Source organism: Onychostoma macrolepis, chromosome 10 (genome assembly GCF_012432095.1).
Source record: "Onychostoma macrolepis isolate SWU-2019 chromosome 10, ASM1243209v1, whole genome shotgun sequence".
NCBI lineage: Eukaryota > Metazoa > Chordata > Actinopteri > Cypriniformes > Cyprinidae > Onychostoma > Onychostoma macrolepis.
The window spans coordinates 8,748,315-8,762,540 of NC_081164.1; the positions used below are offsets into that span (position 1 = coordinate 8,748,315).

Here is a 14,226-nt window from a genome sequence, read left to right on the forward strand (position 1 = left end):
ACCAGTCCTGCTGCTTCAGCACAGAAGAACAGAAGAAACATGCTGAGTTAACAGACTTGACCTGTTCGGGGTTTAATTCTACAAAACTCACAATTCATTTAAGACTGTAAGCCACAGGCAGAGATGTGGGCGATAGAAATATTACCTCTGATGTACAATAGCATTGTTCTTACACAAATACCATGGTGATCTTTTATCTTCAATCTGTCAAAAATCAAACATTGGTTCAGATAACTCATGCTTTCTATTTAAGATATTCTGATGATGTACAGTAGGTTTGTGTGCTGAACAGACAAGAATTTTGACTCATAAACTTCCCTCCCAGCAAGATGTTAACTGGTGCAACCAAATCATTGCATCAGTTTAATTTGTGAATGAATCATTCTGACCAATTTTGTGAATCAGGTCAGTCAATTCATTTGAAATATCTGCTTCAAAAGAATGATTCATTCACTAATTGGACATCACTACTACTAATCTCATGAATGTGCCAGGGAGAGTTATTAGTGAATAATGAATTTGAATTTGAATCTGTTCCTCTGACAAAGCTATCACATGACATCAGAAGACTTGTAATACAGAGCACAAGTCTGTTTTATGATGTTTTTGTCACGATGGAGATTGACAGCCCCATTCACTTTCATAATATTTCAAAGAATGGGTCACTTTTGTGTTCTACATAAAAAAGTGCCTAAAAATAAACATAAAACATGTTTACTTAATTGTCATTCAGCTGTTTCCGAGAAATGAGCAATGTATTTTATGTGGAACAAGTTCCTAAAACAAATGCATTTAAGATTTCACTGACCACCCATATTGCAAGCCATGACCTTGCATTTCAAACACTAGTTACTTGTTCATTCAATGCTCTCTTTTCACTGTACCCCCTGCCAGGTAGCAGGTCATGTCGAGTGACCCTGGTGAGGACCCAAAAATGGCCACGCTTCAGCCCTCCATGGGGTGTCAGGGTGGACCTGCAAAGGGCTATTCCAGCTCACACTGACCCTTAAACTGTGCCTTAATCTTCAGCTCAGGAGGATGGAGAACACGCTAATCTTCCTAAAGAGAGAGCAAGAGAGAGATGGAGAGAAAAAAGTAGGTAGAAAAAAAAAATGAGACTCTTATGCCATCATAAAGAAAGTTAGGATAGTGGATATGTAGAGAATGATAACCCTGGAATCAAAGCAAAACAAAAGCTTATATCTTGGTCTGTAAGTTTCATTGGTTGAAAAGAAAACAAAAATGCAATACTTAAAAAAAATTGTTCTATTGTTGGATGAATGCAGTGTTTCAAAACATACACAAGACTTTTTTGCTGCCAGTATTCCAAATACAAATACACAATAACAAATACTTACTCTTGGTGTGAATGAAATAAAATAAAAAACAAAACAGGAAGTCAGGAAAATGTTAGCTGTCATTATTCACAACAAATATTTCCCTCTTTAGATAAAATATAGATAAAAATAATAAAAATATTGTTGGGGTGAATTTTTCCTTCGGACTGAATAGGTCCATCGGAATGCAGTGTTTCAAATCAAAAACTTGCCCAAAAAATTCACAACAAATATTCACGCTTGAAGGTAATAAAATGTCAAATAATTTTTAAATTGATTTTAAAATATAAAACATTATAAATATACTAATATTAAAAATATTCATGTCTTTATCTTTCAACTGCGAAATGTCTTTATTTTTCAGCACCCTTGCAGTTGAATTTGCACATCCACAAAACACATTCCTAATATTTTAGTTTACTGTAAAATCATTTAATTTTGTTTGACTTCCAGTTTAGCACCCGCATTTGACCCTTACCTGACCTTGCACCTATAACCGACCTCAGACATTTTGCATCTGACAACAACCAACAGGAGTTCTGTTGATGCTTGCACCATTCTTTTTAGGAATCCTTAACAGATTCTAAAATGGAACAATTGATACGAGTAACATTTATCCAACACTGATTAGATTAAAAATTCTCAGGGATGGAGATGGGGGTGCGAGGGGTGAAGGGTGGGCATGCAGAGCTCAGAGCTGGAGAATAGAAGGCCAGGGGTGTGAGGGCAAAAGTTCTGCATGAGTGGATCACAAAGCAGGATCTAGTGTTCACGCCGTTCCACTCCTCATCCCTCCCCCTCTCCCGCGAGCCTCGGCAGCACCCACACCCATATCCTGGGTCGCGCTTATACCTCTCCGGCTCAGCATCCCCCTTTTGCTTTCTTTCTGTCTCTCTCTCGTTCTTACTCTCTTTGTATGTCCAGCTGGCTGCCCTACAAAGCCTCCAGCTCAGACTCCCAATGAGCCCTGCTCCCTCCGATGCTTTGTTCTGCCGTTTTTCCCACTCCCTGGAGAGAGAGAGAGTCACTACCAGCACGGACAACAAGAAGGGATAAGGGAAAATGACAGAGAGAAGGACAAGAAGAGATGGAAAGGAAACAAAAATAAGTCAAGTGTCTTTGCAGTCATGGATTACAGAGCGGTACATTAGCGAATTGCATTTCTCAGCCACCTTCAGCAGCTATGCAACTTCCTCTTCGCTGGCAACTCTGAGCTTCCTTATTTCTATTGTCCTTACTTTATATGATACCTAAAACATCGATTATCATGTGATAGTATTTACATGACTTCTACCTGATTTTCTTTCGCAAACCTTCCATAGACATACTCGTTTTAGAAGATCTCCTAAAAAATGGTGCCTTTCAAACTGATTGCTTTTCTAAAAAAATCCATTTCTCAAGGTCACTGTCTTTTGTATTTTATTATATCGTACACATAGACACCGTTCAATGTGTCTGTGATCCTTTGGGTTGATTACACAACCCATTTCATGTACCAGTCCATCCGTCCAGTACCCTGTTTCTCAAGCTCTGGTAGATCTTCGCTGATCAGCAAGCAGAAAGGCCTCAGTGTTGCGATGTGGGCCGGAACTAATAGGATTGGATTTGATTCATTAGATTCTCTTTCATCGCACTGGTTGGAATTTCACTGCACGTCCCGTCAGACTCCCCACTTTTAAATAAGGATCGCACGAAGACCTGAGGGGTGAGAGCTAGCGCAACTGAGACATGGCCTCGCCTCGCTTCTTGCTCACATTCCCACAATCTCTCTGTGTAAGAACCTCCGGATATATGAGTATTTGGGATAGGTTCCCGGATATTCCAAGTTTTTCTGCATGACCAAAACTAAGTAGGCTGCTTTGTAATGGACAAACGTATAGATTCTGCTCTGGACTATTAATGTCTTGTTGCATTTGTCACACACGTTTGATCGGCTACTTATGACTTTTTAGCAGGTGAAACCGCAGCTAACATGTTTCATATCCAGCTTGGAGCTTGTTATTTATTGTCTTCATGCTGTAAGGATCACACCACATATGTACAACATGCCTGTGAAAATAAGAAGCAATAATGACCTCCATCTTCCCCTGTGAAGTTTGCCTCCAAGAGAGATTTATGAAAATGAAAGTACACGTCTGAGGCAACAAAGGACCCACACAGAGTATTCGCCTTGTTAAGAACAAAATAATCAACTCGCGCAGCTTGAAGCTTTGTTGGACCGCCCAACTTTGCTCCCTGCGTCTTTGTGGTATTGTGGGGAGAGTGAGACAGTGTCTTAAAGAATGCTTCCATAAGGCCAAAATTAGCATGTCAATATGGGACCAAGAAAATGAAATTTGTCTGGTTTTAGCTGTGAATGAGTGAAATTGAGTTTGAATTTGAGTTTGCAGATAACTAATTAATGGACTGGGGTATTAGAATGTGATTTCATGCAGCAAAGGCACTGAAAATATGCAGTTATTACGACCGAACTGCATTTTGCAGTGTAAAATTGATGGTTTCGTGAAGCAATTAGATAGACTATAGGTCATTTATATCAAAACCATCACCCTGCACATTTATATGATAAAATAATGTTTTTAAATGATATTTAATTGTAAATAAATTAAAGATCCATTTTTGATTGTTGAAGAATTCCAGATGTAGTTCACTCTCAACCAACAAGTTAAACAGTAAAAAGTAGTATTTTCATTGATCTCTTGTGAAAACCTTTTATAAGGAGCAAAAATAATTTTATCGCAAAAGCATGGACAAATGCACAGGACACAGTTTGAGTACACACATGCAACACCTAAGAAAGAGAAGAAGAAAATCATAAGAGAGCACTGTATATTAAGGAGTTTGTGTATCATGTTCTTAGAAATAAAGGGTCCAAAAGAGGGATTTGATGCCATAGAAGAACGATTTTAAGTTCCCCAAAGAACCTTTCAGTGAACATTTCTTAACCATTTTTCTTAGTGCAAAGAAAATTTTAATAAGCTAAAGAACCTTTTGTGTAACGGATGCATGTTCCATAGATGTTAAATGCCAATAAAGAGCATTTTTTAAGAAGGTACATTACAATAATGTGCTCTCGACATTTGGCATTATTAAATGGGATTTTCCTTTTTATCATCCACAAGAAAAAAAGTATGTCTAATCACTTCGAAAAGTAAAACAGCACCTTTCCTCAATGAGCCACATAATTTGAGATGCCAGGTTATGGGTGAGTTACGGATCAAAGTTGAAGAAAAAAAAAACCCACAATCGCTGTATGCTCCAAATATGAGCAATAGTAAAAAAAAAATAAATAAAAAACTATAGTGAGCAATAGTGATGCTTATGATGTTGGATTGGGGAACTAATCTTTTGTTTTGCATCAGATCATTTCAATGAATGATTTGATCAAGTTGTCACTCATGAATCAGACTTAACTGGTGATTGAGTTTGACTCATTGACTTAATCAGTTCACAAAACCAGTCTGAAGGAATCGATGACTAGGTCACTGTGAAAAAAAACCCTAATCCTAATGCTCTCCTTAGCAAACACCACTAATTAAAGAAACAAACATACTAAAAAAGTTTGACATAAAAATAAGATGTATTCATTATTTTCAACATACACTACATTTAAAATGACAAAAAAGGCGCAGAAAAACAAACTTAATTTTCCAATTATCTGACATACAAAACTTTACCCAACCACACCCTTCTGAAAACGTTAGCACTGCACATGCTGCATTCAGACCCCTCTGTGCTGCGCTCTCAGAGAGATGTGGACATCTCTGATTTGGACAAGAAGACAAAAGCCCTGGAACCTTCTGCTGTCCTCTCATCTCAAGTGGGGCTCGTTGATCGACGGCGCTGCCAGGTTGGCCGCCCCGCTTTGGGATATCTGTAGGAGTTTGGCACATGAAGCCTCATGGTCTAGTGTGTTTTCAGCGGCTTGGCATACACGGGCTCCAGGAAATGTAAGGGCAGCAACATGAACAGGGCTGCCAAGAACACCACGCTCACCAAGGACAGAAGCACGTAGCGGCCGATGAAGAACATATCCACTATCTGAAAAACATCACAGGCTTACGGCGTCAATTATTTAACATATTATACAGTTACTGGAAAGTAATTAAAGCCATGAGGGCTTTGATGTTTCCATTTATATTTTTAATTAACAGGAAATCCATTCAGTACAATGGGCTTTTCTCCACTAGAGGTCAGCAGGGTTCTTTTAAGAAATGTAACTGCAACCTGAGACACCTCACTAGACCACAATAATGAAGCCTGTGTGTGTGTGTATATATATATATATATATATATATATATATATACACATACATACATACATACACACACTTTATGCGAAATGGTTAGATTTTTACACTTTTTCATTCAGCAAGGACACACTGATTAAAGGTGAAGACATTTGTTACAAAAGATTTATATTTCAAATAAAAGCTAATCAGAAAATTAGAATAATATCTGCAGTATTACTGTTTTTTTTTTTTGTATCTTTGATTAAACAAATGCTGCCTTGGTAAAGATGATAGGTTTTTTGGCTTTGTTAAACTTAATTATTCTAAACATTACTAATAACTATATATATATATATATATATATATATATATATATATATATATAGCAGGATTTACCTTTATTTTATCATACGTCTGAAAAATCGAACTTATTTTTTGCCATTATTTCTTACTCTGCTGGCTGTTTTTCCACCATGAATTAAAGCTGAACAGGGTGATAGTGTTGCATACTAATAACGCTCTATGTCCCTACAGACCTGAACTAGAGTATGAGGCCTAAACCATGGGAGAGGCCACAACCTACATTAAACTACAGACAGAGAGATGTCTTTGTGTGTGTCTGTGCATGTGTATGTGGGAGGGAGCTCTGTCTCAGGCGAATGCAGTGTTCTCTCGTTTAACGCATCTCACTTTCTAATTTGCCAATTAGCCGGCTAGCGAAGCACAGAGCAGAGGCCATGTTTTATTAATGTGGCATCGAATGTGCGGCAGTGAGCTCCTGTTTGGGGCCGGCCTAATTGGCACTGTGATATTATTCCTTTGTACAACAGCGAGGGGTTACCCATTTCTCATACAATACACTGTCACCTATCAAGAAAAAAACTGTTATCTAGTCATACCTGCTGCAAGCAAATCAGCAACGGGTGTAACATGGATTTGGCGCTATGCACAAATGAGAGTCTATTGCACAATGTACGGTACTACATGTGAGCTTATAGTAACGAGAGACTTGCATGCTGTTTTGTTTTTGCAATTTATCTTTCTGTTGTTCCACTATCAGATCTTCTATTCATTCCTAAATTGATCTTTCGTGCACTAATCTACATGGTATCAACTTCTAAAAGGTGTTTCTGCATGTCTTCCTAACACCTCTTGCTGATAACAAAAATTTGAGTTGTAAATCTGAGAACATCTGGTGCAAGATATTAAAAGAACTACTGTGCAACTTGTGAGATCTCAAGTCTATGTATCAAACCAAATGTAACAGCGGTTAATCTAATAATTTTAGGTCGAAGACAGGGGGACATTTGATTAGTCAACATGTTTCTGTTGTGTTATTGAAGACTGAAAGGTAAATGGTTTGGGTTTTGTTTGTGCAGACGAGGGTGAGTTGGCAGCTCGGAGCGCTGGTTTTGGCAAAGACAGACTTTGGGAAAAAGCTGTTGTGTTTGTGCTCGTCTGCTGTTGAGGAGAGATAAACCAGCACATGTCTTTGTCAAATATAACTCACACACAGAGCTATACAGTGCACCTAACTCTCTATTCAAACATGAATACCAGAATTGAATAAAGAAAACAATAGTGCCTACTTATCAAATCACTTGTACATAAGATTTTCGTATGTTTGTCTGTCTGTAAATTTGGCAAGGATAGGACAATTCCTTTATATTTATAATAAAGCACATTATGCTAATTTTACTGCACTCACCTGAACTGCTTTCTCAGGAGAGGGAACTTCAGGGGCGCGCGGGAAGAACACTAAAACCAGTGTGACGGTGAGCGCCACAAGAAATATAGGAATGATTCCTAACCTGGTGAGGCGATAACATCGTGATTATTCATGATACAATAGAGCTACTACAGACAGAGCATGTGTCGAAAACCTGAAAGTATGTTCTTACTTTGTTGGGCCGGTTGCGCGCGACAGAACGATGGTGAGCGCGAGAGTCACTATCCAGATTAAAGCGATGATAAGCACACCTGTCCCAACGCCTAACACCACATCGGCCATCCTCACCTCTCACACTGCCTGTAGCTGGACGAGAGATGTATTTCTAGTGTTTAGGAAGCGTTATGTGATGGATGCATGCGCTAAATCCACTGTAAGTATATCAAGATGATGTTATGAACGCAAACCATGTGGCGCGTCTATCTGAATCTGGCTGCTATTCCTAGACACTTACTGCTTTTTAAACTCAATTCAACTAGCATGATTAGGAAGTAAACGATGGGAAGCGTGCAGTTCATCAAAAATGAACGCTTAAGCCAGCAAACTAACGTTAATCCTAAACTAACGGCTAATCTAAACAGTTTATATATTTACCTCATAAAACAATCGAATGCTGGAACCAACTGCGTAGTTCTGAAAATATACTGATTTGCAACAAGATACAAGCTGCAGAAAGTATAAAATATTTCCATGGAAACACCGTCGCTTCTGTTTACCTCCACACTTCCTGTGTCGCGAATAGACCAATCAGGTTGCAGTATCTAGCGAACAGTGTGCTGGGAGTTGTAGTTTAGGTGAATACTGAGCATACATAGTGCGTATAAATCATTTACGTTGTATTTGCAAGCTCAGTTATAATTAAATTATATTTTATATTATATCAGTGTTATATAAAATCGCATAGGGATTTCAAACTGGCCTTTATCTATCTATCTATCTATCTATCTATCTATCTATCTATCTATCTATCTATCTATCATCATCTCTCTCTCTCTCTCTCTCTCTCTCTGTGTGTGTGTGTCTGTGTGTATGGTGTGCAAATGCAGGCCTATATCCATTATTATTACTACCTTCATTTGAATATATTTGTCATACAATATTTTGGTTATATGACAATATAAAATACAATTAATGTTAATAACCTGTTGTTTTAGTTTGAGAAATATCACATTGTGAGTCTGTATACAGGAAAATGTACAAATCGGTTTAGATTTATATCGGGGTCCTATCAAAAAAAAAAAAATACCCTACATATTTGATCTAGATTAATCTTTCTCAGTCATGACTCTGCTTGTAGCATATTGGTTAAGTTTGTATATAACTAACTAAACATACATTTGGGATTTGACCAAGTGGCAAATTTTCTCGTTTCTTGTGGCACAAATAAATAGGTTTCCTCTGCTTTCCGTCTAGGCGAACAGCCAAGGCGACCTGCAGCCGAATGTAGGTCTCGTTTGATGCCGATAGGGGGCCAGCGGGCTCCGCCGCTAATGAACCGGGGATGCGCGTGCAGGGCCCGGGGTGTTCGGTACGGCACGGAATAACCACAGTGGAAGAGGAACCGCGGAGGTGTACACTCGGCAGCGAGGGGTACGGGGAGAGAGAGAGGAGGGGGGAGATGGTGGGAGGGGTCTGATATGGCAGACGTCACGGCTTGTGTAGGGGAGTATAGGCTGTGTTGTCAGCCTGGTGTCAGTCTGATGAAGATTGGCATTCAGGTAAGCTGTCATTCATTTTCAATGTCAGAGCGCGGAGCGGGCGAACACTCCAGCGTGTTTTTTTCCCCTCTCGCTCTCATTACAAAAGGCAGGACATTATTCATACAGACTGGCCGAGGGCTGAGGGGAGAGAATGATAGACAGAGAGAGAGAGAGAGAAAGTGAGGGAAAGAGAGAGAGAGAGAGCGCGCGCGTGAGTGAGCGGGAGGGAGGAGGAGGAAGAGAACGAGTGCGATAGAAGGAGGGAGGAAAGACGGGAGAAGATGCCGTGCAGTTTGGGGAGCGCATAAGAGTCTTTCTGGATGATTTTGTTTGGTGGATGATGCGTTTGGACTTGTGAAATGTGGTGGTAATTTTTGTGTCGACATTTTTGTTGGGTTTTAAAGAACATTTTATTGTCTTTTCCGTAGGGATACCTGAGTGATTCGGCATATTCATAACGCGCAAAAATATAACTTACGCATCTAAATTTACATTTAGTATTTTAATTGTGATGTGTTTTGATATCCCCAGTGATTTGTTGCGAGCTATACTTCTGTCTCGTTGGCTTTTAATGAGTTTAGATATTTGTATTTTAGTGTTTGTTTATGACTGTTCAGTTTTGAAACAAGATATTGCTTAGTTAATGTTTGTCTGGCATTCAGATCTTGTGCCAGTTTGATTTGAGATTATCGCACGTTATCAGAGTAGTGTTTAAGAAAATAAAAACACAGTTTGCCTGCATTATGCAAATTATAGCTTACAATAAGGAGTCAACTTTTTTAAGAATGTAGGTAAATTTTGTTTTGTTTTTCGCCAATGACAGCATTTTAAACGTATTTTTAAAATGTTTTGTGGTATGGGAATCTATAATAAACATTTAATGAACAATAATATGTTTTACGTTTTGTTTATGAATCGTACTAAAAACTATGAGCAGCGTACTGTTGTTATGGTTACCGCCTAGCGATTCTTTTCGCTCGCGACTATTTAGCGACAGTTGAAATTACGTAGGCTACGCTAAGTAACTTGCAATTTAAGTTTTTGGTTAAAAATGTTGTTTGAAAGAACTTCTGTGAACTTTTAAGGTCCCCCATCTTTTTATATTTTACATTTTATGGTGCTTGTGTGGACATCCTGCTCCAAAATTTATTATTTCCCTTCTGGTTGCTTGTAGGCAATTGACAACAGCAAACACATGTAAAAAGTATTAGAAATACTATTAGAAATATGTTTGATGTGGGTTCTAGTACAGCTATAGTTCAACTATTACTTAAAAAAAAAAAGTGTAATTTTAATGGCTGTTTCTGATACTGTATGTCTTATTCATACTGTGTATTTTTTATAGTTTGGATGGCAAATCATGTAGTAAAGTGTTTATTACTGTCTTGTGAATTCTTAGATTTGTCCTCTGATTTGTAAAACATGAAGCTTATTGTTCCGTTTTGACTGGCAGAGACAACATTACATGGTATTATAAACGATGAAGTTCCTCATTGGATATAGACTTGTTCCTTTGCAAAAGTTTAGTGACTTTCACTTTTGTTTTTGACATTAAACTTTTTTTTTTCTGTAAATTTGGATTCTCTTCATAAAATAGCAAAGCTGAAACTGAAAAAACAGGGAACATTGTAAAGTTCTTTGAAAAAAGTAAGAAATAGGTGAGGACTTTTTTTTTAAAAAGTTTGTAAAGACGTCAAGGTTGTTTGCAGTTTACACCTGTTTGAAAGCTTATATAATACAAATTAATTTGTACAAAGTTATATTTATTACACTTTCTGGAAATCCAAGATAATCCTTCAGACATGTTTTATATTAGAATAACTGTAAGTGAGCACTGTTTCATAATTGATACATTAATTATATAATTTGCGATGTTGAGTTCCATTCTCTGCAAAAATGTGGTGAGAAAATAGTCTCAAATCCTTTTTCTGACTGACTTAATTTAATATGTACCTGAAGTATACATTAACACCTTTCACAATACTATTCAGAAAAAAGCTAAATGCTAAATTCTGAATGCATTTTAATAAAACATTTTCCTAACACTTTTAAATAAATAACACTCTCTACAAATACTTAAATGCGACCAACTTAGTCTTTCCAGTAGGCCACAAGCCTCAACAAAGTGCAGATTTGAATTTCTTTAGTGTCATATATAGAAATATTATGACACAAACTGGCTGTAGCATCTGTTAAACATACACAAGACAACATAAGAGTGACATTGCTTGTCCATTTTCCGCCCAAAGTCAAATCTCATTTAATCAGCTGTTTTATTTGTACGGTGCAAGCGATCACGGGGCTGTAATGTTTTGTCTGGAAGATAAAAGTTGTTGGATGGGGCTAATTTAAATGCCGAGATCCCTGCTGGGATCTTAATTGATGATTTGTGTCGCGGGACAAGCTGCCCAGGGGCAAAACTGCAAACACAAAATACTCCGACTTTATTTGCATATTCCCCTTCTCCACATTACGAGCAAATTACAATCTGAGGTTCAATACTGCAGGACCCGGAGCTCTTTTGGTCTAATCACTAATAAAATGACTCAGTCACCCTAAATGAGGGAAGTAAACTGAGCAAAAAGAAGATTGTAAACCAATTGTGATGCTTCTTGACTTGCATAAAGCTATTTAGAAAATTGTCTTCCGTTCTAATGTGTCGTTTTTGATGCCAACCATAGCACTTTTAATTCAAATGCCCATTCTCTACAGGTCTCATTTTCAGATCTTACACATGTTGTTTGTCTGTTGACAGTTAATGAGATACTCGTTGTATCTGTGCAAAATAAAAAATGCAGGCTCAAATGAGAATTATTCATCAGCCTGTAGACTGCTGGGGTCTTGTGTGTTCAAGGTGAAGCAATATGAGGCTACATTGTTCTCCGCTCTTCTTAGATGCACAGAGAAAGAGCTCTGTTGTTACAGGCTTCCTCCGCTAAGCCTTTGCTGATCCTGATGGCTCTCTGAGGAGTGTGGGCCTGTTACTGCCGTTGGACGGCTGTGCATCCAAATGACCTCGCTATGCTGCTCTCCTACCGCTAGGCACAGCGGTCAAACTCCTCTCCTGGGATCTGGAGGTAGGGGAAGATTTGCTTGATTTACACGTGTGTAGGCACTTAACGGTCACCCGTCGCCGTGCTGTTTTCATGTCACCCTGGCCTTGGAGAGAGACGTGGCATGACGTGTTGAAACTGACGTTGATTTGATTTACGAGAAAACACAGACTTCAAAACGCCAGTCTCCAAAAAGAAGCGATGATCTGATGTTTACAAATGTGATGAAGTCGTCCTTTGGTGTGCTTGTCAGCACGTGTCACGCACTTAAATAGATGTCGCCAAATGACAAATGACTTAATGAAAATCTGCCCTTGACTATCCTTATACTCTTGTCTATATCTGCAGCATTTAAAACAGCTTGAACAAAATTATAAATCAAACAGATTAATAACATTTAAAAAAAAAAAAAAATCAATAAAAAGCAGGAATTTATACCACTAAAACTTTTGCATGTAATTTGTCCCACACAGTTTGTACGACACACATGAGTGGTACAGTACTTGAAATTGTGAGAAGTGAGCTAGTTGTTATTTTAGTATCACTGAGATATTGTTATAGTTTGTATTACAAATTTGAATCAGTTTTTATTTTTATATTTTCCCTTTTAGTTAAAGTTTTAGTAATTGTGTTTTGTCATTTTTGTCTATATTGTTTTCATAATTTTTTATTTCAGTTTTAGTTTTAGTTATTTTAGTACATCACGTTAATTAAAATGAGTAATGTTGAAATAAGCTGAAAAAAAAAGTTGTTTATATTTTATTTAACTTAATGTTTATTTTACTTCAAGTAAAGATTTTTTTCTTTATGGTTTTACTTTTACTTAACTATAATGACCCTGCCTGGCAGTTCATCAAACAGGGTCTATGTGGGTCCTTAAAAAGTTCAATTTTAGATACTTAAATATCCTAAATTGTATAAGAAAATTAATATCTATCATTTTAAGAGATCTGAAATTTTGAAAAATATTTTGAATATTTTGAAACAATATTTGTATTATTTTGTCCTAAATGTTGTTTAAATAATTGTTTTACAGTATTTTATTTATTTATTTATTTTTGAGCACATCTTAAAAAAGGTCTTAAAAGCTTTCAGTTTGATTTTAAAAAGCCTGCAGAATTCCTGGAAAAACATCTGCTAGACTTACATTGCAGGAGGGAGCCATTGTGATTTGTGGGTGGGATCTTTTGAATTTGACCAGTGAGTATTGAGCAACACCTTAGCAACTGCACACCAATGCCCTGACAACCACCCATGTATTGCAGTGACGTTTGAACTGGCAGAACAATGTTTCTTTAGAAAAAAAAACATGGGTAACTTTTTTTTATATATATATATATATATGTTTTTTCTGTTATTATTATTATCATCTCATGCAAATGACAGACAAAGTTGTTCAAAATAACAAAAATAATTACTGCACCAGGATCAAAAGCAGAGTCAAATTAGCAGCAGCTTATTATTAATTCTGAATTTAAAAACCTTGAACAAGACTGTAAACCTCCAAGTGCCTTTGTTCTTATCTCTAGTGGAATGCTGATAATCCAAATAAATGTACTCAGCGTCACTGAGGGAAACATGAACACTTCCACCAAATCCTGAATTTATTATATTTCTGAGTACTTTCTCTACACAGACAAAGGTTGGAAATATTTTATTTGAATTCTGTTTGAGATCAAAGTAGGAAAAAAAAAACCCTACCCAAGACCAATTCATATCTTTCCCCCCCTCTAAATATATAAATATATGCATGAGTATAATAACCAGTCAAATTAAAATAATGTGCTAGAGGCAGGAGAGTGCTTGACTAAGGTTGAGAGAGAATGATGTTTAATATTTTCTCTATTAGAGCGAGCATGAGAATTGTAGTTCTCACATGTTTTACACATTTCGTATGTTGGTGTCATTTGGCGTGACTGGAGAGAGATAGATGTTCTCCAGCGGTGCATTGTGTGCATTTCGCTCTCCTGTCTTTTGGAGTGCGGCGTTTTTATTAGAGCTGAAATAGTGCATTGAATTCTCATCTATTACTGTAAAAGCCATCTTCTCCGAAAGTGGCATCTCGCTTCGTCCCATTTCAATGACATCATTCATAAAGGCATGTTTTTCTCCCATTCACACTTCCTGCTCTGTCCTCTGGAGCATTCAAACACAGATCACCATTGATTCCAACCA

General features: G+C 37.4%; 2 protein-coding genes across 2 annotated transcripts in view; one reads left to right on the top strand and one right to left on the bottom strand.

Annotated features, from left to right (window-relative positions):
- pknox2 (pbx/knotted 1 homeobox 2) overlaps positions 1 to 14,226 on the top strand; it is a 112,391-nt gene that overhangs the window by 22,873 nt on the left and 75,292 nt on the right. Inside the window, exon 4 of the mRNA XM_058790229.1 lies at positions 895 to 1,095. The gene's annotated coding sequence lies outside the window, so the exon portion shown is untranslated. The remainder of the gene's footprint in view (positions 1 to 894; positions 1,096 to 14,226) is intronic.
- tmem218 (transmembrane protein 218) lies at positions 1,089 to 8,048 on the bottom strand. Its single transcript, XM_058790043.1, has 4 exons — positions 7,893 to 8,048; positions 7,471 to 7,604; positions 7,278 to 7,380; positions 1,089 to 5,378 (listed from the first exon to the last, which is right to left on the bottom strand). Exons 2-4 carry the CDS (start codon positions 7,578 to 7,580, stop codon positions 5,244 to 5,246), a joined length of 348 nt encoding a protein of 115 aa, XP_058646026.1. The 5' UTR covers positions 7,581 to 7,604; positions 7,893 to 8,048; the 3' UTR covers positions 1,089 to 5,243.